We start from the raw sequence: 27,956 nt of genomic DNA, 5'->3' as shown, positions 1-27,956 counted from the left end.
TGGCAGCGAGAGATGTTATACAATGAAATGAGCAAGAAACTGTGATGGCCACCAGAACGCCTGGGTCAGATGGCCAGCCAGTTCTTTCTCCCTAGAGTCAGGCCCATGTGAAACACCAAATTCTCAAACAGTAACACTGAGACCAGCGCTCACTATGGGCTGGGCATTTCTCTAAGCGTTTTACAGATGATTTCTATTTGAAGACTTGCCAAACTCTTTTGAAGTCAGCAAATTAGCTTTATTATTTGCTATGAGGAAACTGAGGCACAGAGAGGTTAAGCTACCACTCAAAGGCCACACAGCTAGTAAATGGCGACAAGAAGACTCTAACCCAGACCGCAGGACATCAGGCTGAGGCAGTCATGCCAACATTTACTGTGAATTCTGTCGCCTCCTGGGAGCTGAATCCAGAGGCTAGGATTAGTGTGTTCTGCTGGTGGAACCCCAGGACTTGGGTGCTGGGGGATGCAGGGTGGGGGAAAGGAGGAGGAGTCCAGGAAGATGCAAATCACACACTTCCCCTTGGAGACCAGACCCCTTGAGTGTATCTTCCACATGGTACATGAAATTGAGGACAGTGATGTCAGCTCTCATTTCCCATTGGGGACTTGTTTGTTCAGAATTGAGTGCAGACCCTCGTGAGAGGCACAGCCAGGCTGGGCCCCCCAAGCTGCCCTTTGGGCTCTGCTGCCTAAGGATGCAAAACAGAGGAGATGATCCTTGGCTTTAGCTCATGGGTTAGGCTCTGATTTCTTATTCCTGTGAGAGCTCCCCTCCCCCCACCCCTCTCTCTCTCTCTCGATAATAGTAATAACACCCATGTTTTTGTTGTTTTTGTTTTTTAATCCTCACTGAGGACATTTTTTCCATTGCTTTTCAGAGAGAGTGGAAGGGAGAGAGAGAGGGAGGCAGAGAGAAACACTGATGTGGGGGAGACACATCTATTGGTTGCCTCCCACACTCACCTGACAAGGGCCAGGGCTGGAGCCTGCAACCGAGGTACGGCCCTTGACTGGAATCGAACACGGGACCCTTCAGTCTGAGGGCCAATTCTCTAACCACTGAGCCAAATTGGCTAGGGCAACAGGACCCATTTTTGAAAGGAAAGAAAAGCAGGCACTCTGCCACCTGTCTTCTGTATTAGACACTATCCCTTTGTAAATTCCCCTTAGCCCATGCCCGCAGGCAAAAGTATTTATAATCACAAGAATGGATGTTATTTTTTTATTAAAAAAATGCTTGTGATTTTTTTCCAACATTTTATTCCAATGCTTTGGTATATGTGCAAAAAAGATGAAAAAGGTAGTATTTCAATAATCTGTCACCACTAGCCAATGTCTACTCAACATTATTTTCTGCTGAGTGTCTTTTATCTTGGAATGACCCCCCTGAGGTATAGGTACTATGATTTTCCCCATATTTTGGATAAGAGGCCAAGAGAAGTGAATGAAGTATCTTACCCAAGCTCACACAGTTAATTGGGGGCAAAACAGGGATTTGGAGCATGTCTGTTGCTCCAGAGTTGGGGTACACAGGAATGAAATGGTGAGCACTGTGGTGGCACACAGAGGGAAGTTCGTTCTGACTGCAGAACATGCCCAAGGAGGCTCAGGGTTACAGCAAATACAGCAAACAGGCCGCCGAAGGCCTGCGAGAACACAGGGCTGAGCAGGCATTTCCTCCAACCCCACCGTCTTCTTCTGACCTGGGGCCCCTGGGAGCAGTGGGCATCCTGAGGAAGCACTGCCTGGCAGGTCCTGTTTGCCCTGCTGGAGCCCGGAGGAGGGTTGGGAGGAAGGGAGGGTTTCTAAGTGAGTGGCAGTGTAGGGAGGCCCCTGTGGGCACAATGGGGCCCACAGAGGAGGCTGAGCTGCGTGGTGTCTCAGGAGCTTTTCCAGGGCACGGGACTGTGTTTCTGAAGAGAAGGAAGGGTCAGGTCCTGGGAGCAGGGGGCCTCCCCCAGGAGAAAGGAATACGAGTTGTTTCTGGTCCTGACAGAGGGCCAGGCCAGGGGTCCTTGGTTTGGGGTTGGGGGGCGGCCAGCAGGGTAGGACACTGACCGAGCTGGCCTGGGGTCAGATGTCCTGCAATCATGAGAATAGCATCAGGCCCGTTCCAATTGAGAGAACCTGCAGAAACCTGACCGGTCCTCCTTACCAGGTTGCGGGAGGCGGTGCCTGTCTCCATCCCTCAGAGGCCCACCGAGGCAGGGCACACAGCTGTGCATGTCAGGATGGGGGTGCCATGGTAAAGTGGGGATCAGGCACTGTCTGAAGATGCTGCCACAGTCAAGTTCCTGTGTGGGTGCCCAGAATGGCCAGATTGTCTGAAATTTTTTCAAGAGCAAAATCCGCATTTTTAGGTGAAAACTCATTTTGAAATGGCAGCAACTAATCAAAAAGACCTCTAAGCCAATCTGCAGGCCACCAAACAAGCCAGGCCTCTGGGGGTGAGGCCAATTGTTTGTTTTTTTTTGTAAAAAAAATGTGGTAAAATACTCATAATATACTATTGATCGTCTTAACCATTTGTAAGGATCTAATGCAGCGGCATTAAGTACACTCACAGTTGTGTAACCATCACCACTATCTGTGTTCAGAATGTTTTCATCTTTGAAACAGAAGCTCTGTACCCATTAGACCCTAACTCCCCTCGCTCCTCCGTCAAGGCCCTGGTAACCTTACCCTTCTTCCTGTGTCTGAATTGGCCCATTCTGGGCACCTTGTGTAGGACAAAACATACAGTATTTGTCCTTTGTGTCTGGCTTATTTCACTTAACATAATGTTTCAGGGTCTATCCATGTTGTAGCCTGTGTCAGAATTTCCTTCCCTTTTAAGGCTGAATAATATTCCTTTGTGTGTCTAGACCACATTTTGTTTATCCATTCATCTGCTGATGGGCGCTTGGCCCACTTCCACCCAGTGGCCCTCTGCTTTCTTTGAAGGAGCACTCTCCTGCCCCGGCCACCACTTAGACTGGGACTATATCTGATTTCAGGGATTTTCATTCTAATCGTGTTGACAAATGGTTGAGCACCAGGGTATGCAAGGAGGTAGACAGCCTCTGAGAATGTCCTAGACAACGGAGAGACAGTGAGAGCCATGGTGGGGTACCCAGGGTGCTATGCGAGCCCTGAGGGGACAGACTTGGTCTAACTGGAGACCACAGCTGAGCCTTGAAGGACGAGCCACCTGGAACGCCTGCCCGCCTCCCTCATGAACTTGGCAGAGGAGCTGCACGGCCTAGGAACCTGAAACCACACCATGTTGGTGGGATAAGGCGTGCTGGCTGTAAAGCCAGGTGCCTGGGCTCAGATTGAGCTTCCTTCCCCATTAGCGGTGTGTCCTGGGGCCAGTGCCTTTGCCTCTCTGTGCCTGAACATCCTCACCTGTCAGGTGGTGGTGATATTCCGACCTGTGACCTAGGGTTGGCGTCTAGATTAAACAGGTCCTTCCTGCGAGGTGCTTCGAGTCCTGCTTCACACATAGTGAGCGCTTGTAGGCGAGAGCTGTCATTTTTACTGGCAGAGGTGAGGATGGTGCCTGGAAAGGCTGGAACAGAGGCAGCAGCCAGGCTGTGCAGGGCCTTCAAGGCCACTGTGGAGCTTGGTGGTATCTGGAGGCTGGGGAACAGGGAAGGGCTTGAGGAGATGTGCATGAACCTTCGTGATGGCCGTGACCCTAGAAAGACCCTGCATATGTGGGACCTTACTCCAGCTTCCCAGGAAGCCGCTCATCGTCTTTCTGCTAAATAACCTTGAGATTCTCTATCTCCTTATTGGGCTGTGCCAGGCCTTCCTTAAGGACTGTGACAACTGTCCACAGCATGCCTGTGTACAGCCCCCGCTCCTTCTCTGGGCCTCAGTTTCCCCATCTGGCGGTGTTGGGCTGGCTCTTTTCTATTCTCTCCAACAGCTGGGCGCTGGAATTCAGGTTGTTGGTGGGTGGAGTTTTGCTTATATAGGCGCAGAGACGGAGAAAAGGGCAACGTTTAGGGAGAAGGGTTTCCTCCCATTTCTCTTGGTCCCTAGACCATGAGAACTCGGCTCTTGGTGACACCCTTGTCATCACACCGTTGTTTTGATTTTCTGTGCTTCGTCTCCCATTACCGGCATGAGTCAAGGCAGAGAGCTGGGGGTGGGGCTTTATGGCCCCAGCTTCATGCTCCCCGATCACCTTTCCGGGTGCTTCTCCCTTTCCTCCGAGGTCTGAGACTTCTGCAAGCAGTCCTTCCTTTGCAGAGCAGGTCAGACTCAGGACAGTGGGCCAACCGAAGGGGCTGTGGTGCCAACGGTGGGGAACTCGATGCAGCCAAGGAGAGGTTGAGGAGGAGGCAGGGCCGCAGACACAGCACGGCGCTCGTTTCCTCTGCCCCTTTCCTACGTCATCTTCCGACCTAGAGCTCACATGGCCCTGAGTGGATGCGTGCGCGCTCTGACAGGGACCCAGCCCCAGCTGGTGCAGCCGCCTGGGGGGCACACGTGTCTCTGCTGGATAACCTTTGGCCTGTTTTTGACAAAGGAATAAGGATTTTCTCTGACATAGAAAGTACCATGTTTATGACTTCAAATTCCTTGATATCCATCCATCTATCTGTATCTATCTATCTATCATCTATCTATCTATCTATCTATCTATCTATCTATCTATCTATCTATCTATCATCTATCTATCATCTATCTCTATCTATCTATCATCTATCATCTATCTATCTATATCTATCAATCTATCTATTTCTATCTATATCTATCTATCATCTATCTATCTATCTATCTATCTATCTATCTATCTATCTATCTATCTATCTATCTATCTATCTCTATTTCTATCTATCATCTATCTATCATCTATCTATCATCTATCTATCTTTTCTTGCTTCTTTCTAAGCAGTGACTGAAGTTACCTTCTGGCTTTTTCTTGGCCCCATCACAGGCTTTGGAACTGCTGACACTTTTGTTACTCAGACATGAGACGTTTACTAGGCACCTACAGTTCATTGGGCGTTGGGGAGATGGTGATGATATAACTTGGTCCCTCCCACAGGGCTCTTACACACCAGTGAAAGCCAGTGCTTTAATCACCCTTTCCTTCTCCCATTTGACACAAACCCACAGTTTCCTCAGTCATTTCAGGAATTGCACCTAATAGAACTGTCAGGCCAAGACTCACAGACTGACTTGGGACAGAAGCTCTAGCTGGTCTTTGCTTGTTCCTTGTTAAGATCATCTAGATTGCATCAGCTTTGGTAGCACTCACAGGCTTTTTATTAGTTACTATTTTGGGGAATATGTCCTATACTACTAAGTCCAGATAAGACACTGACACCAGATTTCGTTGGTTGACCCTTAAGAGCCAAGACTATATTGGTTCAAAGCTAACCTATCACAGATGCTAATAGCTGTGCTTTATAAAGGGGGTCTAGGGAGGGAACTTGAGGGTATAATGCTAAATGAAATAAGTCAGAAAGAAAAAGACAAAAACCATTTTGGAATCTTAAAAAAAACCCAAAAAAACCAAATGAACAAGCAAAACAAAACAAAAACAAACTCATAGATACAGAGAACAGATTGGTGGTTAACCGAGGGGAAGGGGGTTGGGAGGTGGGTGAAAGTGGGGGAGGGGCAATTGTATGGTGATGGATGGTAACTAGACTTTTGGGGTGACCACTCTGTAGTATATGCAGATGTTGAATTATAATGTTGTACACCTGAAACTTATATAATTTTGTAAGGGGGGAGGGTGTTTTCACCAAATGTTGGGACATGGTACATACCCCAGCCCACCTTGGAGAATTAAGCTTCACATGAGTAGGTTAAAGGCTCTGAGAAGTCCTGCAACAAAGAAACCCATTTGACTTTGACTTGGCATTTTCCAAATGCTTATTAGCTTGTAGAATTTGTTTTTCATTCTCGTAAACCCATTTAATAATCTTCAGAGCCAGTGTTCCACAAAAAACCCTGGAAACACGGGTGGAAATGGTTTATTTGAGCTGAAAACTGCCCAACTGCCAATGTAGGTGGTCAGCAAAAGAAATCTATTATTTGCAAATGCAGAGTTTTATTTGGCCTGGCTTGTTGGCCCCAAACTGGGGAGCTAGTGCTGTGCTCCAAGGAAGGAGAGTTTACTATTGAGCAAAACCTCTCATCGACTGTTGCAATGAGCTGTGTGAAATCCAGCCTGTCTGTTGACTGAAAAGTGGAGGGCGGGATCCTATGTTTCCATTCTCTCCTGTGACTCATAAGCCAGGACATCTTAGGACAGACTGTGTGAGCCACCTGTCTTCTCAGACAACCAAGAAGGCATTTTGGAAATAGTCTTTGGTGGAACAAAGCATATAGTAAAGTATAATGTATAACAATACTTTTATTTTGAAAGAACGAAAGATATATAGGCATTCAGATGTAGAGAAAAATAATGGTGATGGAATGATGGGCATTTTCCCCCCTTATTTTCTCTTGTCGCTAAGTTTTCTGTTGTCACCATGCATTTCCTTTGCAAAAAGAAATATACATATATGAAAATAAAATACATATGTGCACATATATACATATGTAACACAAACATACGTGTACACTGTACTGAAATGTCATAGAAAAACCAAGATAAATAGAAGTTGGTGAGCTTTGGACTTAAGTCTTTGGTTTCTATTAGTTCCTTCAAAGTCTGTCATTTTTAATTTTTCAGATGGGCAGCAGATTTGGGAGATGGAGGCCACAGTGGATAAAGACAAGAGCCAACCTGTAAGCACCCGGACCAGGCGGCCTAGTGCCCCGACATGTTTCCTGCCACCTCCCCCCTGCTCTCTCTCCTTTTCTCCTTTTCTTCTCCAAAGTCCCAGGGCTTTGGACCAACAGGCCCTCAGTAGGTATTGAAGTGACAAATGAATTAAACATTCCATGAGCACCAGGCCCTCTGATTTGTAATGGTGACATCTTAATATACTTTGATAGAGTAAGTGGCAGTCCTTTCTTTGCCGTGGCTGAAAAGTCAAATTCCCTTTAAGTGGAATTTCACCTGTAAACGTACAGAACAGGTCATGACTCCGTGTAGACGGGCTGGCTTCACGAGCCTGGGGCCTTGGAGGGGAATTTAGATATCGTTGCGGGGACATTAATGACAACTCCTTCCTTCCAGAACATGCTTTTCGTTGAGATCCCCGAATACCGGAACAAGCACATTCGCACGTCGGTGAAGGTGAACTTTTACGTCATTAATGGGAAAAGAAAACGAAGTCAGCCTCAGCACTTTACCTACCACCCAGGTAAGGAGCTCTCCCTGAAGGCCCTGTGGTGGGAGAGGCAGCAGGAGCATGTGGGGGAGGACACGTGACGTCTGCTGCCAGCTGGGCGACCTTGGGCCGGTGACTCAACCAGCCCAGTTTCCTCATCTGGCAAATGGTACCTTCCTTATGAGAGTCACAGAAATCAAATGTTCCCAAAGAGCTTAGCACAGTAAACTTATACCGGTGATATGCGCTGTTATTGTTACTAATGTTTTCCCTTGGGAGGGTGGAACAGGGGAGAGGCTGTGTGGATTTGTTCAGCACAAGGCTGCAAAGCTGGTCACTCCTGTCACTATCTTAGATTTGATCATGATAGTGGCAGAGTGGCAGAGGTGCCCTAAAACCTGTGGCATCTTTAGTTGACCCCACTGTGAGTAGTTACCCTGTGGCCAGGTGGAGTTCCTGGGTGGATAACTGGGCCAGGAGGTCCATTCCCACAAAGTACTGCAGTCCCAGGAAGGGTGACAAGTGCCATTTTTCATTCATTCATTTGTTCAGAAAATATCTGAGTGCCAGGTACTGGTCTGAGCTTGAGACACAGCAATGAACAAAACAGGTAAAAAGCCCCGCCCTCGAGGAGCTGATGCCCTAAGAGAGGGGGCTCACATAATAAGTGGTATTGATATTGCTGATATGTCTGACTGGGATAATAGGGGCTGCAGAAGCAGGCCCCCAGCTTGCCAAGGCTCGAGGCAGGCCCACCAGCCACCTCTCCAGGACTGGAAACCTATCATCTGAGACTATCACCCGGGGTGCAATTTCTGTCCTAAGACAGTTTCACAGGGAGTCTCTGGGCTGCATGAACCTGAGAGGCAATCCTGAGAGTCTGGCCTTGGGGTGTTCTGCTTTGGGGGGTATGTCCACAGGTCTTTGTGGCCCCAGCCCAGGACCGACGTGCCATGCCATGAGCGGCAATGTCCTAATGGGACCTAGAACTGTGGAGACCATCTGTGGGAGGGCAGTAGGCTGCTTCGCCATGATCCTTGCTGATGTAGAGGTTTGCAGTTATGTTTCAGGATGTTCTTACCTCTCGTGTGGTAGTGAGGCCTCCTTGGGCCTGGTTGGCACGCACTTGTCTGAACGTGACCGAAGCAGGACTCAGTCCCCCAGTCGGGCCAGGATTGGAGGGTCTTTGAATGGCATCTTGAGAAATGGTTTCTCTGGTTGGTGTCAAAGCTGTGTATTTGCTTTAAGTGCTGGACCTCCTTGCCTCCTCCAACCCCTAACACGTGATTACTGCCCTGTCACCAATTCATATACTCCAGTGAAAAGAAAGCTGATTCCTCAGGAGAAATTCTGGTGACTCTCTTAGGTGGGGAGAGAGGAACAGTAACCACAATACCACTAATAGTAGTAGTAGTACTAGTAATAATAATAATAATATAGCAACAAGAGAGGCATTGAGCACTTACTGTAGGCCAGTTACTGTTGTACTTTGCACACACGGCTCACTTAATCCTCTCTCAACAACCCCACAGGGTAACTGTGCTAATTACTGCCAAGTAACAGATGGGGAAACTGAGGCCCAAGACAGCAGGTCTCATTCCCCCAAAGTACTGTAGAACTAAGGAGGGTGACAGTCACCATTTGGCCATTTCTTGTCCAGAAGATATCTGAGTGTCAATTAAATTCCAGACACTGTTTCAGGTGCTAGGGACCCAGCATTGAACAAAACAGACAAAAAAACAAAAGCAAACTGAAAACCCTCCCTTTGAGGAACTGACATTTTAGTGGGAGGTGTTCAGATAAATAAGCATGTAAAATATACAGAGTATTTCAGGTGGTGATATGTATTATGAAGGGCAACAAGCAGGGAAGGGGGACAGGCACCAGCAGGGCAAAGGGAGGAGGGAGAGGCGTGGTTTTAAAAAAACATTCTTCTCTGAGCTCTTCTCCTGGGGAAAGAGGCTGCAAGTGTCCCAGGGCTGAGACAGACCTGCTGTCCACAGACCACCTTTCCGCTATTAGACCTGTAGTTCCAAATCATTGCCCAGGGTTAGGTTTTTGACCTAAGACCATTGCGCAAGGCTAACAAATGACAGAGCCTGCCTGTTTGATCCACCCATTCTGACTCCCAAGGCCATGTTCCCAATGGCTAACCCTCTGCACATCTGCAGCTCACTAAGAACGGTGCATCCCGTGTGCTTTTCTCGCAGTCCCAGCCATCAAGACAGAGCCCACGGATGAATATGACCCCACCTTGATCTGCAGTCCCGCCCATGGGGGCCTGGGGAGCCAGCCTTACTACCCACAGCACCCCAGGGTGGCCGAGTCACCCTCCTGCCTCGTGGCCACCATGGCTCCCTGCCAGCAATTCCGCTCAGGGCTCTCGTCCCCCGATGCCCGCTACCAGCAGCAGAACCCAGCGGCTGTCCTGTACCAACGGAGCAAGAGCCTGAGCCCCAGCCTGCTGGGCTACCAGCAGCCGGCCCTCATGGCCGCCCCCCTGTCCCTCGCTGAGGCCCACCGCTCTGTGCTGGTACATGCCGGCTCCCAGGGCCAAAGCTCAGCCCTGCTCCACTCCTCTCCGGCCAGTCAGCAGGCCTCGCCGGTGATCCACTACTCGCCTACCAACCAGCAGCTGCGCTGTGGGAGCCACCAGGAGTTCCAGCACATCATGTACTGCGAGAACTTCGCGCCGGGCGCCACCAGGCCTGGCCCGCCCCCCGTCAGTCAAGGTCAGCGGCTGAGCCCGGGGTCCTACCCCACGGTCATTCAGCAGCAGAATGCCACAAGCCAAAGAGCCGCCAAAAACGGACCCCCGGCCAGTGACCAAAAGGAAGTATTACCCACAGGAGTGACAATTAAACAGGAGCAGAACTTGGATCAGACCTACTTGGATGACGGTAAGAGGCTCGTTTTTCTGATTGTCCCTAAGGACGGTGCCCAAAGCGTCCCCTATTCACTGTATGGCCTGGGGATCTTCCTTTACCCCTTTGGGCCTCAGTGTCCCTTCTGTAATTTCCGGGATTGAATAAGATGCCCCTTAAGGCCTCACCCAAGTCTGTGCATGAATCGTTTCCCAGCAGGACTTTTGGGGTGGGTGGTAGGAGTTTTCGATGCCCCCCTATAACCATCATAAGAGAAAGAGCAAATGTTCTGGCCACAGGATTATCCCGGGGTCATGAACTGGGTCAGTTTAACTGCTTCCACTAGCTTTCCATTTGCCAAATTTAGACCAAGGATAGGAAAACAGAAAGGAAGGAAAACTAACCTTTTATTTCTGTAGAGAGAGGAAAAAGAAACCCACTTTATAGCCCTCTTTTGTGTATTTAGGGGGTAGAGAAAAGGGAAGGAGAGGTTCACTGAAAAGTGGCTCTGTGAGAGGGGAGCATGAATGGGGCTTGCAGGCAGGCTGCGGGCATCTCTCTGCCATGTGCTGGTGGAACAGAGAAGCACATTGATGGGAGGGGAACAGTGGGCTTCCGTTGTGGTTGGGCCAAGGACAAGTGCAGAGGCGGCTTTGTGTGAGGCTGTAGGTGCCGGGTGTATTGGCGGGGGCCCGGCTGGAGGGTAGTCTAGTTGGAGCGGCTGTGTATGTGACGTTGGTCTTTGACACTCACCTGGGATCGGTCGGGTGCCGCCGAAGGATGGAGAGGGTGGGGCAGGCAGAGCGGCCTTCCCCTGGGGGCTCCAGAAACAGGGGAACAGGTGGTTGGGGTTTATGAACAGGAACAGGAAAAGCTACACCGCTGGCTGCCATCCACAGCTCCAGCCTCACGCTTCAGGGACAGTAGCATCTGATACGCCCCGAGACCTCAATAATTTAGGAAAATTTACTCTCAGGAACCCAGCCAAGGAGTACGGAGTAAGGCAGAAAGCTTCAAAATGGCCAGAAGAGATACAGAGACCAGGTACGAGGTATCAGACACTTGAGTGGCAGGAATTTTTTGGTGCTTACTCAAAAAGACTTACTTTATGCAAAGTTTTAATGATATGAGTTGTCTGGGGATATTGTGACTTCTAGCAGTTTCCGTGTCTTCTCTCTAGTAAAACTATCTATCAAAAACTTCCCCCAGATGCATCCAGCAAAGATCTCGAGGGCCACTTAGTATAGGGTCAGACCGCCCCATGTGCCTCCCAAGGTCGACCCCAGGGTTTCGCTGCATTAATAATTGATCCGCCTAATCCCGAGTAATCAGGCACAGGTGGTCAGGGCCACCAGGCTCGGCCTTGAAAGGCAGATCCAGGTGCCACCCACTCTTGAACAGTTTACACCCAAAATGGTTAAGATAAATGTCTGATGCCTGTTTTAAAGGAGACCATCACGTAGAGAGTTAAACTGATACGCGTGCCTGTTGCGATCGGATAAATGAAATGTGGCTGTAACCGGACCTCTCCCCACGTGCGGGCGGGGGCATGTATCAGGGCTGAGGTGCTTTATAAATAAATGAGTGCCTGAGCCGGGCAGGTAACTTTCCCCTGCTGACTCTGTGTCTGGTGTTGGTTCGGTGTCCAGAGCGAGAGACGTGCCCGCCCTGCCACCCTGTCCCTCTTCCCACAGGAAAGACAGCGAGCAGCTTGGGGAGGGCGCAGGAGGCGGTCAGTCTGCCCTGGCTCTCCGTGACGCACCAGTATCCACGGGGCCTGAGGTGGTCAGGAGTCACCTTTGCGTGTCCATCCTGGCCCCAGACCACAGAGGTGCTTTCCATTTCCACAGAAGCCTGTGTTGTAGAGAAAGCAGCTGAGAAGGGAGAACTTCAAAGGCCTCCTAAGTGTCTTTCTGAACAAAGGCAGCTTCAAAGTCATGGTGAGAGGGAGCTCCCGGCAGGTCAAGAGCACGCGTGGGCCTTAAGTATGTCTCAGAGAGCCGAGTGTAGTGAAATCGCTTCCCCCAGTGGAGCCTTTTCTTAAGCACATTCTGCACAAGCCCCGTTGTCTGAAGTGAGGGTTCCATGGCATGTTTAAGTTTAAATTTTATTTTTTAGTTCCAGTTGGTACTTGGTATTATTTTATATTAGTTTCAGGTGTACAACATAGTGGTTAGACAATCATATACTTTACAAAGTGATCTCCCCAATATTTTACCAAGCACCGCACACAGTTATTACAATATTATTGACTATATCCCCTATGCTATATTTAAAACTCTGAAAAAACTCATTTACACCAAGTTTTAAAAATACCTCATGTACTGCGGGACTTCTCAGGACCTTTACTATACTAGTGGACATTGTAAATCTCCAAAATAAGGGGACGTGACACTTTCCAAAATGAGTTCATCACAGGTAAGAGAGTGCACGACTCCAGGGGTCCTACTCACATGGTGTTGTACCCCGCATAGTGGGAGCCCTGGAGCTGTGTACCACTGGGGCCTGGAACACCCCTCCCCCAACATCTGGGAGAAAGACTGTGAAGGAATGTCAGAGTCTGACACCCAGAACTGCCCCATCCCATATGTCATATGCAGGCTCCTCAGTTCTTGGGCTTCATGCTGAATCCTGGGGCCCCCAAGGGGCAGCAGTGTGGCTGCTGGTTAGATGGCCAGCATTGTCCCCAAGGCTCTGCCCAACGCAAGACCCTACACTATGGGAGTTCCCATATGGCTGGTCGTGCCCAGTGGTAAGTGCCCAGCCGCACCACCCAGTAGCCACCAGGAAGAGGTGGGTGCAGCCTTGTCTCCTAACTGCTGGAATTCAGGCCCCCTAACAGGCCTGGCTGCCCTGGGATAGTCTCCGATTCCACTGTAGGCTTTATGGGTGGGGACTCCGACTGCTCAGTTTGTTTAGTGTGTATTGCTGACAGGTAAACTGTGAATTCGTGGGTCATTTCTCTAGCCTGGTTGGGAGACATCCTAGGTTTGTCAGATCCTTTTCTGTCCCTGTCATGATTACTCCAAAGGCGGTCTCCCCCAAAGATACGTATTTGGCTGCGCCAGCTCCAGCACAGCATACTTCTAGCTTGTCAGTATTTCTCAGGTGCCATTCATTTGCCTTAGGATTTTGGCAAAGTAGACTTTCCTTGGAAACTTTGTGAGAGCTGGGACTAGTGTTTCGAGGGCCCAGGGAGAGTTCCACAGATGGGAAAGGAAGGGTCACCAGCAGACGCAGCCCAAATGCAAACAGGTGTCTTAGAAGTTGACCATGAAGCTCGGCTGTGGTCCCGGGAAGCCCCGGTGTTTGGTTATCTTTTCCTGGCCCTTTGCTAACGGCCCAGTGTCTTGTCTGGGGGTCCCACCTGGCTGCACTCTGTTCCGTCTGCTTTTCATCTCTCTCTCCTCGCCCCAAACTGCATTCCTGCGCACAGACGCTGTCTGTCTGGGCTCCGTTTTCCCTTGGAACTCCAAAATGCAACTTCTGCTTTCTCCACGCCAAGGGCTGGAGACATTTTCAAAAAGTCTTCTTTTTGAACTAGTAAAATAAGTGATATTCCAGGGCAGCGTGCACCCTCACTCCCGCCTCCTGTGCTCCTCCGCCCACCCCAAATCAGGCACTTTTTCTTGGTTCTGAAATGTATGCTTTGTGCACACACTCACTCGGCTTTCTTCTGCTCCCTTGTCCCCTTCTGTCACTAATGCTTTCTAAATTTAGCTGCTGGTTACACCTGGGAAACACCAAGGGCTCCTAGCAGTCCCATGGTTCTGTAAATGGATTCTCCCCTTCTCCCTTCCTCCCTGCACTCCTCTCTCCTCCACCCCTCCCTGTCCTTAGTCCTGCCCACCCCGCCTCTCACCCACAGGTATTTATTCACTGGCTGCCTTCTGTGCCCAGCACTGTTCTGGGATCAGGGTCACAGCAGTGCACCAGTCAAGCGAAATCCTTGCTCTCCTGGGGTATTGTTTGTAGAGCGAGACAGTATGGAAGGTGATGAGCGTGTTTCAGATGGAATGGAAGCACTGAGGGCAGTTACGCGAGGCTAGGAGCTGGAGCGTGGCGGACAGAGTGGTGTTGGCCCCCACAGGCCAAGTGCACAGCAAGGCCGCTCTGAGGCGGTGTGCTTGGGGAAGATCTGAGGGAAGGGTGTTTTAGGGACAGGGAACAGCAGCCCCACGTGAAGGCTAGGAGGCCAGAGGAGAGGGCTAGCATTGGCGGATTTTTGACTGCAGCCCTGTGTGATTTGATTTACCCTTTGAAAAGATCGCTCTGGCTGCGTTTGGAAAATGGACTATAGGGAGGCAAGAGTTGGAAAAGAAGGAGTTGACCTCTTTTTAGACCAAGTCAGGTCTGAAGTGTGTGAGTCCTGCTGCAGGAATGTGCTAGAGGGTTAGTACATTTTATAAGGTACACCCTTTCACTAGCACGGTGATTTCAAATGTGGCTGCAGTTGCCACAGTGGGGTCCACCCACAGGTAGTTAGTTCTTGTCACTTCTGTTGCCTGGAATGAAGGGCAACTATGCCTTTGATGGCCCGGGGTGCCTTGATCGAGCAGGTAGGAGTGTTTGTGCTGTGCAGGGCCCAGGCCAGCGGGAGAGGTGCTGAGGAGCAGGGGACCCAGGTGGGTGTCGGTGTCAGTGCACATGCCCACGGGCCAGTGCATGGGAGTCATGCAAAGTAGTTTTAAGTGTAGTTCATTTCATATCTTCTGACCTTGGGACCTGCCGTCGTGTCTAAGAAATGTGCCTAGTTACGGGGCATCCTGGCAGCAGACCCAGGGGGCAGCAAGCTGTTTGGGTATGAGCTGCTCTGATCCCTGCCTGGGCCACCTACCTGAACTCTCTAGGCCCCTGTCTTCTCCCCACTGAAAACTATACCTCCCGTTCAGACACTCAAACTGCTGAAGACGTATTAAGAACTGAACTTGGAGATGCCAGCCAAGAACATAAGGCTCCTCAGAGATGTTCCACAATTAATACTTGCTCCATTGGTAATAACCATGATGACCATAAGACCCTACTTCCCTTCAAGTTTGTTGTGGTGCTTTCTCTGGACTTGACCTTTATTTTAAGACTTTGAGCATTTTATTATTATTATTATTATTATTAAATCCTCATTCGAGGACATGATGAGAGAGAAAGAGAGACATTAATGTGAGAAACAAACATCAGTTGGCTGCCTTCCATACCAGGGATCAAACCTTTAACCTGGGCACGTGCCCTGACTGGGAATCGAACTGGCAGCCCTTGGTGCACAGGACGACTCTCGACCAAGGCTGAGCCACTCTGGCCAGGCAAGACTTTGGGCTTTTTTATTTGACAAGAATACTCTCTGTGAAAATTAAGTAGGAAAGAGCCCCAGAGAGGAACTGATCTGTGACTCACAGGGACTGGTTTTCAGGCAGCAAAGAAGCAGGGTGCGTGTTCTGTTCAGCTTGGGGCCAAAACAAGCCCGTTTCCCGTCCCCGATGCCAGTGTTCTTTCTGCCAGTGAAAGAACCAGCAGGTTAAATGAACACCACCGAGGTCGCCCAGGGAGGGTGGGTGGCAGCAGAGAGCTTTCTCTCCATCCTTGGAAGAGCTGACCCCACCACGTGGAATTTCCATGGGGGCGGCCAGCTGCCTTGGGCCGCCTGGCAGCTCGAGCAGAGGTTCAGGCCTCTGCGTGAGACAGTGCGGTTCAGCGTGGTGGCCTGGCCCGATGCATGCCCTTTCCCCTTGGTCTTGTTTTAATCTTCCCCTTGCCTCAGTTCTCAGTATTTACTCACCGTGTCTCCCTAAGACGTAAGACATTAGCCTTAAGTGTCGGCTGCCCCACTTACCTGTGACCTTGGGCAGGTTACTAGCCTTGCTGGGCCTCCGTTTCCCCATCCGTAGAGAGGAGATGATTCTAGCTCCTCTCTCATGGGCTGTGGAAAGCATGAAATGAGTGATTGCAAATCACACACTTAGAACAGTGCTTGGCACAAAGTATCCTCCATAAATGTTGGCTACGATATTTGTTTGTTTATGAGTTTAATTGACTTGACTTCTTGTAGGGTGTGGTTCAAATTTTTAAAATATAGTTTTATAGGAGAATAAAAAAATGGGCTCTTTTGGTCTTTGGAGATGGGGACCACTCATCTCCATGCTCTGTGTCTTCCATGTGGGCACAAGTGTAGGGCAAAGCCCCAGAGCACAGGCCCACACTCCCTTCCCACGCTTCCTTCCAGCCCTTTCGGATGTTCACCTGCACAAGAGATGATGCCCTTGGCCCAGGGACAGCTGGGAAGTCCAGCGAGCGTGTCCCCTGCTGTGCTCCCCTGGCAGATCGTGGACAGTGGCCCAAGTTTTGCTGGTTGTGCTCTTGGCAGCGGGGCCAAGGGTGTCCTTTGAAAAGCCTCTTTACCCAGAAGCTGGATGTGCCAGTGCGTGAGAGTCAGGCCAGGGAAGAATGGACAGAAGGGCACACCCTCCAATGCACAGGAAGGGGGAGAGGAACCGAGGAGGGAACAGCATTCTGCGGCCAGCACGGCTTTGCTTGGCAGGTCAGGAATCTTTCATTTGGGCTGCGCAGTGCCCACGGCAAGCCTGTGACAAAGCAGCTCCTGTTGGGTGAGGCGTGCAAAGCCCACGGACAGCCCGGCTGCCACTGAAGGCCACTCATGTGCCCAGCTGCCACATCGGCTCTATGTGGCTTGGCCTCCTGGCAGCCTCCCTGGGGACTGGGGACAGTGGCATTCATATAGGGTGAAACTCAGGGGTTCTCCATTGTGATGAGAACCAAGTGAAGTGGTTGCCTGGCCGAGCAGCCCAGAGGCCATGGGCACCTGGAGAGCGCAATCCGGGCATCAGAGTGTGGGGCTGTGTGGAACCGCCAGTGCCGCCTTCAGTGGGCACCCGCAGAGTCCAGGCCCCTGCTGAGGGCTTTGGTCAGCATTCGGTTTGAAAGTTCATTTGAAAGTGTTTCATTTTCTATAGGCAACACGTCCACCTGGTCAAAAAAACGCAACAATGTCCCATGAAATGTCAGCCCCAGAGATCTGCTGTAAGAATTTCACCCCGGAGAATCAGCTTTCACCCCTTGAGTGAGGGGTGGTACCACCCCCAGTGAGACAGATGCAAATAGATATATTCTTACTCCCCCCCTTCCTTCTACAAAACATCGCACAGGATACTGTACACACAGGCCCCCTTGGGTGGGGACGTGGGCATCCCTCGCTGTCACAGCAGCCCTTGTGCAGCAGGTAGGTGTCTGTCTCTAGGGGCATCTTTATCTTGCCCCTCTTGGTGTTTTCCTGCCCTCGGAGAACCTCACTTTCTAGCTGCGCTGCTCAGCAGTCCTTTCACCCCAAGCACTTGTACTCTGCGTTGCTGGCGTATGTTAACTATAAGGAGCCCCCTTCCAGCCGACTCCAGACCCATAAATGCTCAGCCATCTTTTTAAATTATGCAAAGCAGATGTTCCCAAAGGAATGTGCTCTTGCATTTTGAGGTCAGAAGCTACCAAACCACAAGAAAGTCCATTCTCAGACTTGCTGTCCACTCAGCCCTCATTCCAGAGCAGCATCTGAGCCACAAAGAGCAGACAGGGCCCAATAAACGACCAAGAGAGACATCATTTGGTGTCATCCAACGGCCCCACAGTCACTCACCAAAACCTGTGCTTTTAGCTACTCTGAGTCATGTGCGCTGCATCCAGTTTCCACCTCCCGATGAAGTTATCCCCTGTGGTAACAAGTGACTGTCCTTGTGAAGGAATAAGGGGACCCCTGAAACAAGATTCACGGGTAGGTGAGCATCCAAACCTTCCTTAAAGGCCCTGTGTGTTCATTCTTACAAGCACGGAGCACAGGCATGCTGACACTCACTTCCTTAGTGAGCGACCTGGACGAGCTGGGGATGTCGCTCTTTCAGGGTGACTTGCAAGTGGGTGCAGGACTGTAGTTGTAATGGGCCCTCACTCATCCCACACATGACCCAAAAGAATTCCTAAAAAAGAATTGACCCAAAGTTATGTAAAAAATATATAACTTCCTAATATCAGCTCTAGCTGTAATTTCTCTCTCTCCCTCTTTTTAAATAATACAGTGATATTGATTACATAGAATCAGCTTGTCACTGGCCTTTATTTTATTTATTTTAAATACATTTTATTGATTTTAGAGAGAGAGAAGGGGGGGAGAGAGAAACATCGGTGAGAGAGGACCATCAGTGGGCTGCCTCCCGCGTGCCCCCTTACCGGGGATTGAGCCCTAAACCTGGGCATGTGCCCTGACGGAGTGGAACTGGCGACCTCTCAGTGCAGAGGCTGACTCTCACGCCAGGGCAATATTTTTCTCTTTAGGAAAGTAGAATTTGAGAAGCAATTTAGTTATTTGAGGCAATGAAGTAAATGGGGAACAGTGAATCAGACCTTACTTCAATACTAGATCTTTCTCCCCCACCAATAAACCCATTTTGGATAAACAGGGAAGCTTTACTTTCCAGAAGAAAACACACACTTTTTATGAAATAGCCCTGGTTCTACTCTATTCTATAGAGTTGAGAACTGAGTGCATTTTGTCACCTTTGAGTATCGTTTTGGTCTCTTTTCTTGCCCTGAGCCTATTTAACTTGCTTTTAGCATGGATTTTCCTTTACTTTCTACCTTTTCAGAAAAATGAAAAAAGAGAGGCTTTGTTCTTGGGGAATGATGAAACCATTTCTCTGGCTCTTCTCCCTGCATTCTTGACACCTCTTTAATTTGTTATTGACGAGGATCTGGCTAGGCTGAGACTGTGTCTATGAAGGGGGGCTGAGGCCTGCTTTGCCCATCCAGGGTGTCCAGAGTCTTTCTCGGGTGAAGTCAAAGGCAGAGTGAGACTTAAATTTGAAGGAGTCCTTCAGGTTTCAGGATGACACCTGCCTCATTCCTCTGAACTGCCATGAAATCAGATCTGTGGCCAGGCAACCAAAGTGGAGGGCTCTCCGGTCATTTTACAGCGGGTGTTGAACACCCCAACTTGATTTTATGACGAGGTTGTCTGTTGCGGGCGGTTTGGTCTTAAGTCCCAGGCACTCTGCACACCAACAAATGGGTTTCATCTGAAGCCCGTTAGTTCCACCATCCCGGAAAGCTGAGAGGACACTCCCTGGTGGTTAGTTTCCAAAACTCGAGACGGAGTGGAGGTTCTGTTGCATAAGCCGACAACGTGGAGGACTCGTTTGAAATGTGCAGCAGCCGGTTCTTATAGATTTCTGGAAGTTGATGGTGCCTTTTGAATTCTCAGCTTTACTGGCTGCCTAAAAAAGAATTGACCCCAAGTTGATTAATGCACCCTCTCTGCTTCTTACAGATGGATTGAGTTGTGGTCGGCTTCAGTACTTGGAACAGGGGTGGCCAACGGGTGTTCCACGGGCTGCGTTTAGCCTGCAGATATTTTGTTTGGCCCACACAGTATTTTAAAAAATATTTGGACTAAGTGCCAGTGTTTAAAAACCAAGAGATTGCACATAAAAATACAGATTTCCGGCTTTCCTTGGAAAGTCCAAGGATCTGGCTTCCCTGGGCCCCACGTTCTGCAGAGTGGCTACCAGGAGTCGAAGTCAAGGCTGGCCCCGTGTAGAGACCACTTCCTCAGACAGAGCACATGCCTGGCCTTGTCCCCACCACTCCCTGTGGTCTCCTGGAGATGGATGGGGGTCCATTGTTATTTCCCACCATGCTCAGGCTGTTGTTCCCCTTGTACTGGCTCACCTCACACAGTCAAGGTTTCTATCTGGACCTGTTAGGCATTTGCACTTGGGATCTCTCTTCTGGAAGTGTCGCTCACATCCACAGCTGCCTAAGCCAGCACCAGGCACACAGTGGGGGCTTTGGAGGTGTTAGCTCCTCCTACCTTTCTTCCTCCCCCATCCTGGTGGCCAGGAGTAAGATTTATAAAAACCTTTTATTATGAAATATTTTGAATATATATATAGAGTAGCACAATATACCCATGTACCCACCACCCAGCTTCAACCGTTGTCAACTCCCTGCCAATTTCGTTTTTTCTATACCTCCATCATCTGTCACCTCCATTTCACAGTCATATTTCAAAGCAAATCCTAGACACCAAAAATCTTAGCTATCAAAACCATATCATTTCATGTGTAAAAAAATGGATTCAGAAAATACTCATACCATGAGCATGCATGAAACTAAATGAAAATTCCTTAATATTAAGAAATAGTATTTCAACTACTCATGGAACTAGATTTCCCGTGAAATACCCTGTTGAAGTTTCCACATCTTAAACATATAATAAAGACTTTGCCTTCTCTGTTTTGTTTTTATTGATCTGCAGTTTGAATCAAGATTCAGACCAGGCCCGCACACTGTAAGTGGATGCTTGGTTTCTGAGTCTGTTTTAATCTGGAGGTGCACCCTCTAGATGAAACAGCATAATCTTTCTTTTGTTTTATCATTATTAATGTTATTTTGCAGTTTATGTGTTGAAGAAAGCAGGTTATTTATCCTGTAAAACTTGTCACACTCTGGCTTTTACCACTTAGTCCCCACGGTGAGGTTTAGCTTGTCCCTCTGTCCTCTGTATTTCCTCTAAATTGGCAGTTGATCCTAGAGCAGCCATTCTTAACCAGTGTGCCACAAGAATTTGTAAAACGTGCAGCACCTGACTGTTTAGTCAGGGGCACTGACCTCCTTTCCCTTAGATTGTCAAGTAAAAAAATGACAACAGCCACCCAGTGAGAATGAAACAAGATTACACCCATTTTTGTGTGAGATCAGCAAAAATTATGTTTTTTGATGTGCCCAGAATTTTAGTAATTAGTTTATGTGCCATGAGTTGGAAAAGGCTGCAAATCACTGTTCTAGATGCATAACTGACTCAGGTTTAATTCTCTTTGGGCAGACTGCTTATAGGTGGTGACATTTCCTTCTGTCAGGTAGCCTATGATGTCACGTTACCTCTCCGGGTGACGTCTGTTGACAGTCAATGCCTAGTTCCATTAATTCAATGGTGCATTAATTGCAAAATGGTGGTATTTTATTCTAATTCTGTCTTCGCTTCCTCTGCTTGCTGGAAAACTTCTATAAAGAGAGACTTCCCTTCATCAACAATGGCAGAATTCATATAGAAAAAGCAGGATGAATGCGTGATTCTTTCCCTTTATTTACCAGCTTTTAAAATAATGGGTTGGTTCATTAACATCCTCCAGTGGTGATCAGTTAGGGTTTTTATTTTCAGCTTTTGGTACTGTTATGAACTCATAGATTTAAGCATAATTGATGTTTTAAGATTTTGATGGACTTTTTTTTTGGCGGTTCCATTTGTCATTATCATTGGATGGATCTAAATACTATGACTTCTTTCTTTTCACTTAGAATATCACTTAGATGTTCTGAGGCTTCAGGGGAGAAGATTCTACATGTGTACCTATAACATCAAGGAATCTTTAAGTGATTTAACAATAGTTGGAGTTTGCAGGGCAGGGGAAAGTTATGTATTGATTAGGATGTAGGGGGCTGCTCAAACTGAACCCCAAAGTAGCAGTATCTTAAAGCTAGACAGGGGATTTATTTCTCCTGTAACAGTGCAGGCGTAAGCCCCCAGCATTGGTATACTGTCCACCCTTCTTAGGGCGGCGCCTTCACCTGCACTGTCCAGAGTGGCTCCTGGGTGGGAGCAGGGGATGCCCCTGGCCTCTAAGGGTCTAATCACACTTATCTCCTCATCTGAGACCTCACTGGCCAGGCCTTGTCCTGTGATCACACTGAGCTGCAAAGGAGCCTAAGAAATGTAATTTATGTATTTACTTGACCCAGCCACGTGCAGAGTTAAACCTGTTCTTACAGAAGACAGCGAAAATGGATTTGGGCCTCTGCGCAGGAAGCATGAGCAGAATGGGAGAGTAGCTCCAAAAGGAGGTCGGTCGGCTATTTTGTATTCTTGAATGTTCTTAGGAGTTTCCTTACCTATTCCACAAGTATTATCTGGTGTGTCCCATGTACCAAGTATAACTTTTAGGTCCTGGGGACACAGCGGTAAATGAAACAGGTGAGGTCCTTGCCTTCAAGGAGCTTACCTCCTAGCTTATCAAACAGCAAAGTGTGTGTGTGTGTGTGTGTGTATGTGTATATATATATATATATATAATGCCAGATGGTAATAGCACCATGAGGAAAATCTAAAAGGCCTTAAATGGCCAGTTATTGCTGATTCTCCATTTTCTTACTCTTTTCCCTGAAGCAGGGTTTCTCAACCTTGGCACTACTGACAGTTGGGGCCGGCGAATTCTCTGTCCCGGGGGCTGTGCTGTGTCCTGTAGGATGTTTAGCAGTGTCTCTGGCCTCCACCTACCAGATGCCAATAGCACCCCCTACCCCCACCCCAGTTGTGACAACCAAAAATGTCTCCAGATATTGCCAAATGTCCCCTGGGGGGAAGAAGCGCCATGAGGTAAAGGCCACTATTCTGAAGGACTTAGTGCCTGGCTCTGGTGAAAACAGCAGCTTCATAACATTGAGCGGTAACCAGACTATCTGACTGTTGGGGAACAGGGCGGGTGTCCACCTCAGAAAAAGGCCTGTTATTTGCAGACTGGACAATTCTTAGAACTCTCTGGCTGTGTGAAGCCACCAGAAGCTAGTTTCTTGCTGTGCACTGTGTGTTCCCTGGCGAGTGCCTAGGGCGGTGGCTTCAGGGTGAAAAGATGCCCATGCGAGGCTGTGAGAGGAAGCTGGACTTGGGGCCTCGCGTTGCCTCTTGCTTACCGGTGGCCTTGGGTGAGGTGCTTGTGAAAAGGGATCTGTCCATTGTCAGGCGCCCCACAAACGCTGGGAGGGCTGGCAGCGTGGCCGCAGCTCCTTCAGCAAGGCCTTGGCGCGCTGGCTGCCCCAGCGAACTGCCAGGAGGCGTCCTTTTTGCACAGTTTGTCTTCCTGATTTGCTTCTGATCGCCTGGTGCCCATGCATGCATCCCTTCTTAGAACAGATATTCACTGCACACCTACTGTGTGCTGGGCCTTGTGCCAGGTGCCTGGACACAGCAGTGAATCCAGTGGACCAGGCCTCTTCCCGACAAAGCTCTCTAGGGTGGAAAAGCTGTTAATTAGAAGTCAGCCAATAAATAGTCAGAATTTCAGATGGTGCTCAGGGCGCTGAATGAAATAAACAATGTGGTGGTCGGGGAGGAACATCAGAGGTCACAGCCCGGGCTGGCCTCCTGAGGAGGTCACCTGGCTCTGAGACCTGAAGGAGGAGGCGGGAGGCAGGGGGCGGAATTCCAGGCAGAGGGAACAGCGTGTGCAAAGGGCCAGAGCTGGGGAGAAGCCAGTGTGGAGGGACAGGACGAGGTCTGGTGTTGCCGAGAATTCCCTGGTATGACCGGGAATGAGTGGAAGGGAGGATTGGAGGGCAGGCCGGACCTCAGAGGGCCTCACAGGCCTCAGCGAGAGGTTTGGGTTCACTGCGGGGAAGGAGGGGAAGCGGCCGGCAGGTGGAAGGTTGCAGTTTGGGGAGTATGGTTGCCAGGCCAGCAAGCGCAGGAACTAATTATAACAAGAGTCCCTTCCCCTTAATGAGCACCTGTGGAAGGCAGAGACTAATTACCGCAGGTCACAGCCATGAAGTCAGGCCGAGAGGCAGCGACTGTCTCGGGTCACAGAGCTAGAGGCCCGCAGGCTGAGCTGTTAGAGGCACGTGGAGAACGTCATCTAGATTCAAGTGGTAAACAGAACAGAGCACTTATCTTGGGTCCTTTCCCTCCGTCTGTCTGATGAGTCTCCAAAAAATGGGTTTTCACTCCTGCCCCTGGGCATCTCCAGTTCAGCTGGTGCTACTGTGAACTCCTTGCCCCCCTGCTCTGTTCCCATCCCCCTTCTCTGCACAGCTGCCTAAGGAACTTGGGGGTGTGGCCTTAGGCAAGTTAATGTCTGTGACCTCAGTTTCCCCACCTGCAAATAGGGAGAATAGCAGTGCTTCAGATTTAAATGAAACAAAACATGGAACATGTGTATGACAGAGTCGGCCACATATTAAGCACGCCACAGAGTGCCTGTCAGCTTGAGTGCCTTCCTCAGCATCATCTTCAGCTGTCCAGGGCCGAGAAAATGTCAGTCTCTGCATTTGGGGTGTGACAACCCTTCTTCAATACCTTCTCACCAGTCCTAGCCTGAGGCCCTTTGCTCAGGACCCTGGCTGGGCCATCCAGATGCCCGGCCGCGTGTGGGGGGCGGGATGTTGACGCAGACTTGTTGGGACCAGCAGACGCCCAGTAGCGACCTAAATGTTAATCAATACAGCCACACAAGGGAGTACTGAGCAGCTGGGGACAGGAGTGGAAGGGGACCTTTTCCTACTTGTGTTTTTATACATTTTGGATTTTCTTTGCTTCTTTGCCATTGCACACATTATTTGAAATATACATTTTTAAAAGGACACGTCAGCTTCTAGAAATTATCGTAGAGGCTAGTATAAAAAATGGGGGTGTAGAAAAAGAAAGCTTTCAGTTTTGCTTAGGGGAGTGTTTCCCACCATTCAGATGTATTTGTTCTTGCTCCCACCCCTCTCAGCTTTGACAGGAGGGAGACATGTAGCTGTGCTGAGATTGTCTTGCCTCTGAACCTTTGCCCAGGCCTTCACCTCCACCTGCAGCGCCATCCCCTCCCTCTCCAGCCTTCTGAAGTCTGGCTAATGTTCCAAGGCTCTGACAAGCTCCCTTCTCTCTGCAGCCAGAGGGCTTTTCTCTTCTCTGAGTCCTGGACACACGGTTTCTCAAAGTGGCTGTTTCTCACATATGGCTTTCAGGGGTTTCTATTTTTTTCTTCCCTCTTTCAAGTCCAAGTCTCTGGGTGGCAAGGACTAATGCCTCTGACTTGTCTGTGCCGCCAGTGCCCCTGGGCTGACTTTGCACCTAGTAGGCCCTTGACAACATTTGCTAATGTCCCCCTTGGCTAAAAGCCTGGCCCAGTTCCCTGCACACAAGATGCTCACCACATCTTTGTGGGGTTGTATGACTATCCAAGAATGAAATGGAGATCATATACCACCTAGAGTTTAAATGATTTAAAGCTATTCATCATCACACAACATCAATAATACTTATTTTTAACATTAGTAATAGCAGCTAACACTCAGGTGGCACTCTTCTAAGACTTTACTGTTTTAATGCATTTAACCCTTTTAATCCTCATAACAGCCTCATGGGGCAAGTACTGTTATTATTCCCATTTTATAGATGAGGAAATGGTAGCCCAGAGAGGTTAAGTAACTGGTCCAAGGTCACACAGCCAGTGAGTAAATTTGTAGATACTCTTTACCTAGGGTATTTTGTTTGTTTGTTTGTTTGTTTGTTTTTTGAGGAAAGATGCCAGACATTTCTTTTGGAGTTCAGGAGTACAAAATTAAAAAACACACCGTGTAGCACCTGCTAGCAAGGTTTGATAACATATAAAACCTGGGGACAGCCTGTTTCCTGGGCCTAGGATTCAGGCTTCAGCAGGGCAGCTGTGGAACCTAGGGCTGTGAGCTTTTCAAAAATAAGCTTGAGAGACATAGGGTATGGGTGCAGGGCTGCACAGATAAACTTCTAACTCCAGGAAGAGAATTGTAAGGCTGAAGTGATAGTGTTTAATGAAATGCCATCCAGTCCCCTTCAACCTTTACAGCAATACTTAAATTATATTTACTGCGAGCAATGGGGGCATGTTAGCTGCTTGGCATGACCTGGCCTGGAGTTCCCAAAAGTAAAAGTGCTGGGTGCCTTGAAAGCCCCGCAGGTCGCAGTGAAGGGTGCGCATCCCCATCTGAATGGCGCAGGGAAGCTCCAGCTGGTCCCTGGGCTCCTCTCAATGCCATGCTCTTCAGGCCTCGGATGTGCTGGCCGCTGGGCCCACTCGAAAATCAGTTTCTCACCTCCAGCCAGCAGCACTGCCCGGGGCCCGGCCATCCTGAGGTTGTTGTGACAGCAAAACCAAGTGCCATGGAAACGGTTGTGCAACCCCAGGAGCAGGCTGCCTGGAGAGCAGGGCAGGCTCTCTGCTCAGCTCGGTGTTCATTCTGTTTCTACTCCCATTCCCCGTTATTCTGTTATGCTTGGCAAGGCTCACTTTGGACCCAGAGGCGCTCCTTTTGCAGGGAGACCTGCAAGCTTGCTCCCCCTTTTCATGCCAAGAGGCCAGCACAGCTGGCACCCCCCCCCCCCATTCTGGCTGCTGCCTTCCAGCTCCCTGTTCCTCCTGAAGATAGTGTCTGCTTGGGCCCCGCTGGTGGAGAGCGGGAGGTGGCCGGGGACTCCGGGAGTGGGCACCCAAGCTGGCCCGGCTTTGTTAAACAGCACGGTGTTTGCACCCCAGGCCTTGCCAGAGCTCTCCCTCCTGGCCAGCAGGGTCCCCCTCCTGCTGTGGTCCAGGCATTTCTGGGGGCCAGAAAACAGAAACCAGCCCTGTGTTTTCCAAGCTGCCGGGCAGGCTTCTGAGAAATTCAGGCCTCAGCCCAGGAACTAGAACTCCCTCTTCTGCCCACCCCTGCCTCCCTTCAGAGAAAGGGCTACCCGCTCCCTCCACACTGGCTTCCTGGTCTGATTAGGGAGAAGGTTGTAGGGATGGACTTTTGCCCCTTCTACAGTTGTCACCCTGTTGGTCACCGGCCCCTTCCCAACCCAATCCCCCAGCTGCTTGGTGCAAGAGCTCGAGTTCAGGGGTTCACCTCAAGACAGCCTCTTGCCGCCTGACTGTGGCGGGCCTACCCTGGAAAGTCTCCTAGATTCAAACTCTAGATGATAACCCTGGGGAGTTCTTAGCCTTCCAGGGTCCCTTCTGTGTGGCTGGCGTCAGCAGAAGGGCAGGAAGGAAAGCAACCTGTTTAAGGTAATCTCAGTTGGAATGAGAGTGGCTGATAAGACTGGCGTCCCTCCCGTGGGTGCTTTGAATTTCCAAGAGGCACTGTTCCTGCCAGCGAGTCTCGGGGAGAAATGGAATGGGATATTGTCACTTGGACTTGGCAACTCTCGTTTCTGTTTTGGTGAAGTTTGGCATCCTGGCTCTAATTTTTTGCACTTCAGTCAGTTCCGCTCAGCACATTTGCTGAGTGCCTACTGTGTGCCAGGCAGAAAACAAGAGAAAGCATTGATTTAGTAACTTGCATTGTGGTTTGCAATGTGGCACTGGGTGCACACACACACACACACACACACAGCCAGCCCCTGGTATGGGCAGGAGAAATAATTTGGCCTAATCAGGTTCTCCTTGAACTTCAGTGGTTAACTGACTATTTTAGGCCTGAACGAAAAGCTTCTGTCTTTACCATCAAACCAGTGTTCACTGCCAAGGCAAGAGAGCAGGGAAAGTGGTTTTAAGTCCGCACCCTGGACTCCGCACCTGCATTTAAATTCTGGCTTGGCCACCTGCTGGCTATGTGACTCTGAGCAAGTCCCCTCAGCTCCCTGAGCCTTGGTCTACTGAACTGCAAAACGTGAACATAGGGTGGTTAATGCTCGCAGAGTTCCTGGGACGGGACCTGGCACCAGCCGCCAGCGTTATTTACCCACACCTGCGACCTGCCAGGTAAATTGACAGCTACTGATTGTTTCCAGGCCTTTCCCCTTAGCTGTTACAGACAGTGCTTTCTAGAATGTTCTTTCTCTGTCTCCTGGTGTACACACACCTCGGAGGAGTTTCTGTAGGGTTGTACCTACAGGTGGAGGTGCTTGGTCTCTGGGCGTCCACGTCCGCCGTTTAGTAGACAGTACAAGATTGTCTCCCAAAGTAGCTGTACCTGTTTACACACCCATCAGCAACACCGAAGTCACCGCCTGGCTCTCCACCCTCCCCACATTGGGTGCTGGGAGATTTTTTAATTGTTTTGTGTAGTTCATGTGTGAAATGGTATATTTTGAAGCA

General features: G+C 49.5%; 1 protein-coding gene across 1 annotated transcript in view; it reads left to right on the top strand.

The window, feature by feature from the left end:
• Window positions 1-27,956, top strand: part of NFATC2 (nuclear factor of activated T cells 2) — a 69,916-nt gene that overhangs the window by 25,088 nt on the left and 16,872 nt on the right. The window contains exons 4-6 of the mRNA XM_016214417.2: window positions 6,685-6,740; window positions 7,135-7,261; window positions 9,439-10,128. Coding sequence (XP_016069903.2) covers window positions 6,685-6,740; window positions 7,135-7,261; window positions 9,439-10,128 — 873 coding nt within the window. The remainder of the gene's footprint in view (window positions 1-6,684; window positions 6,741-7,134; window positions 7,262-9,438; window positions 10,129-27,956) is intronic.

This window comes from Miniopterus natalensis, chromosome 7, assembly GCF_054644295.1.
Source record: "Miniopterus natalensis isolate mMinNat1 chromosome 7, mMinNat1.hap1, whole genome shotgun sequence".
Taxonomy (NCBI): domain Eukaryota; kingdom Metazoa; phylum Chordata; class Mammalia; order Chiroptera; family Miniopteridae; genus Miniopterus; species Miniopterus natalensis.
The sequence above is the reverse complement of the archived record's forward strand: the minus strand, read 5'-3'. Positions and strand labels throughout refer to the sequence as shown.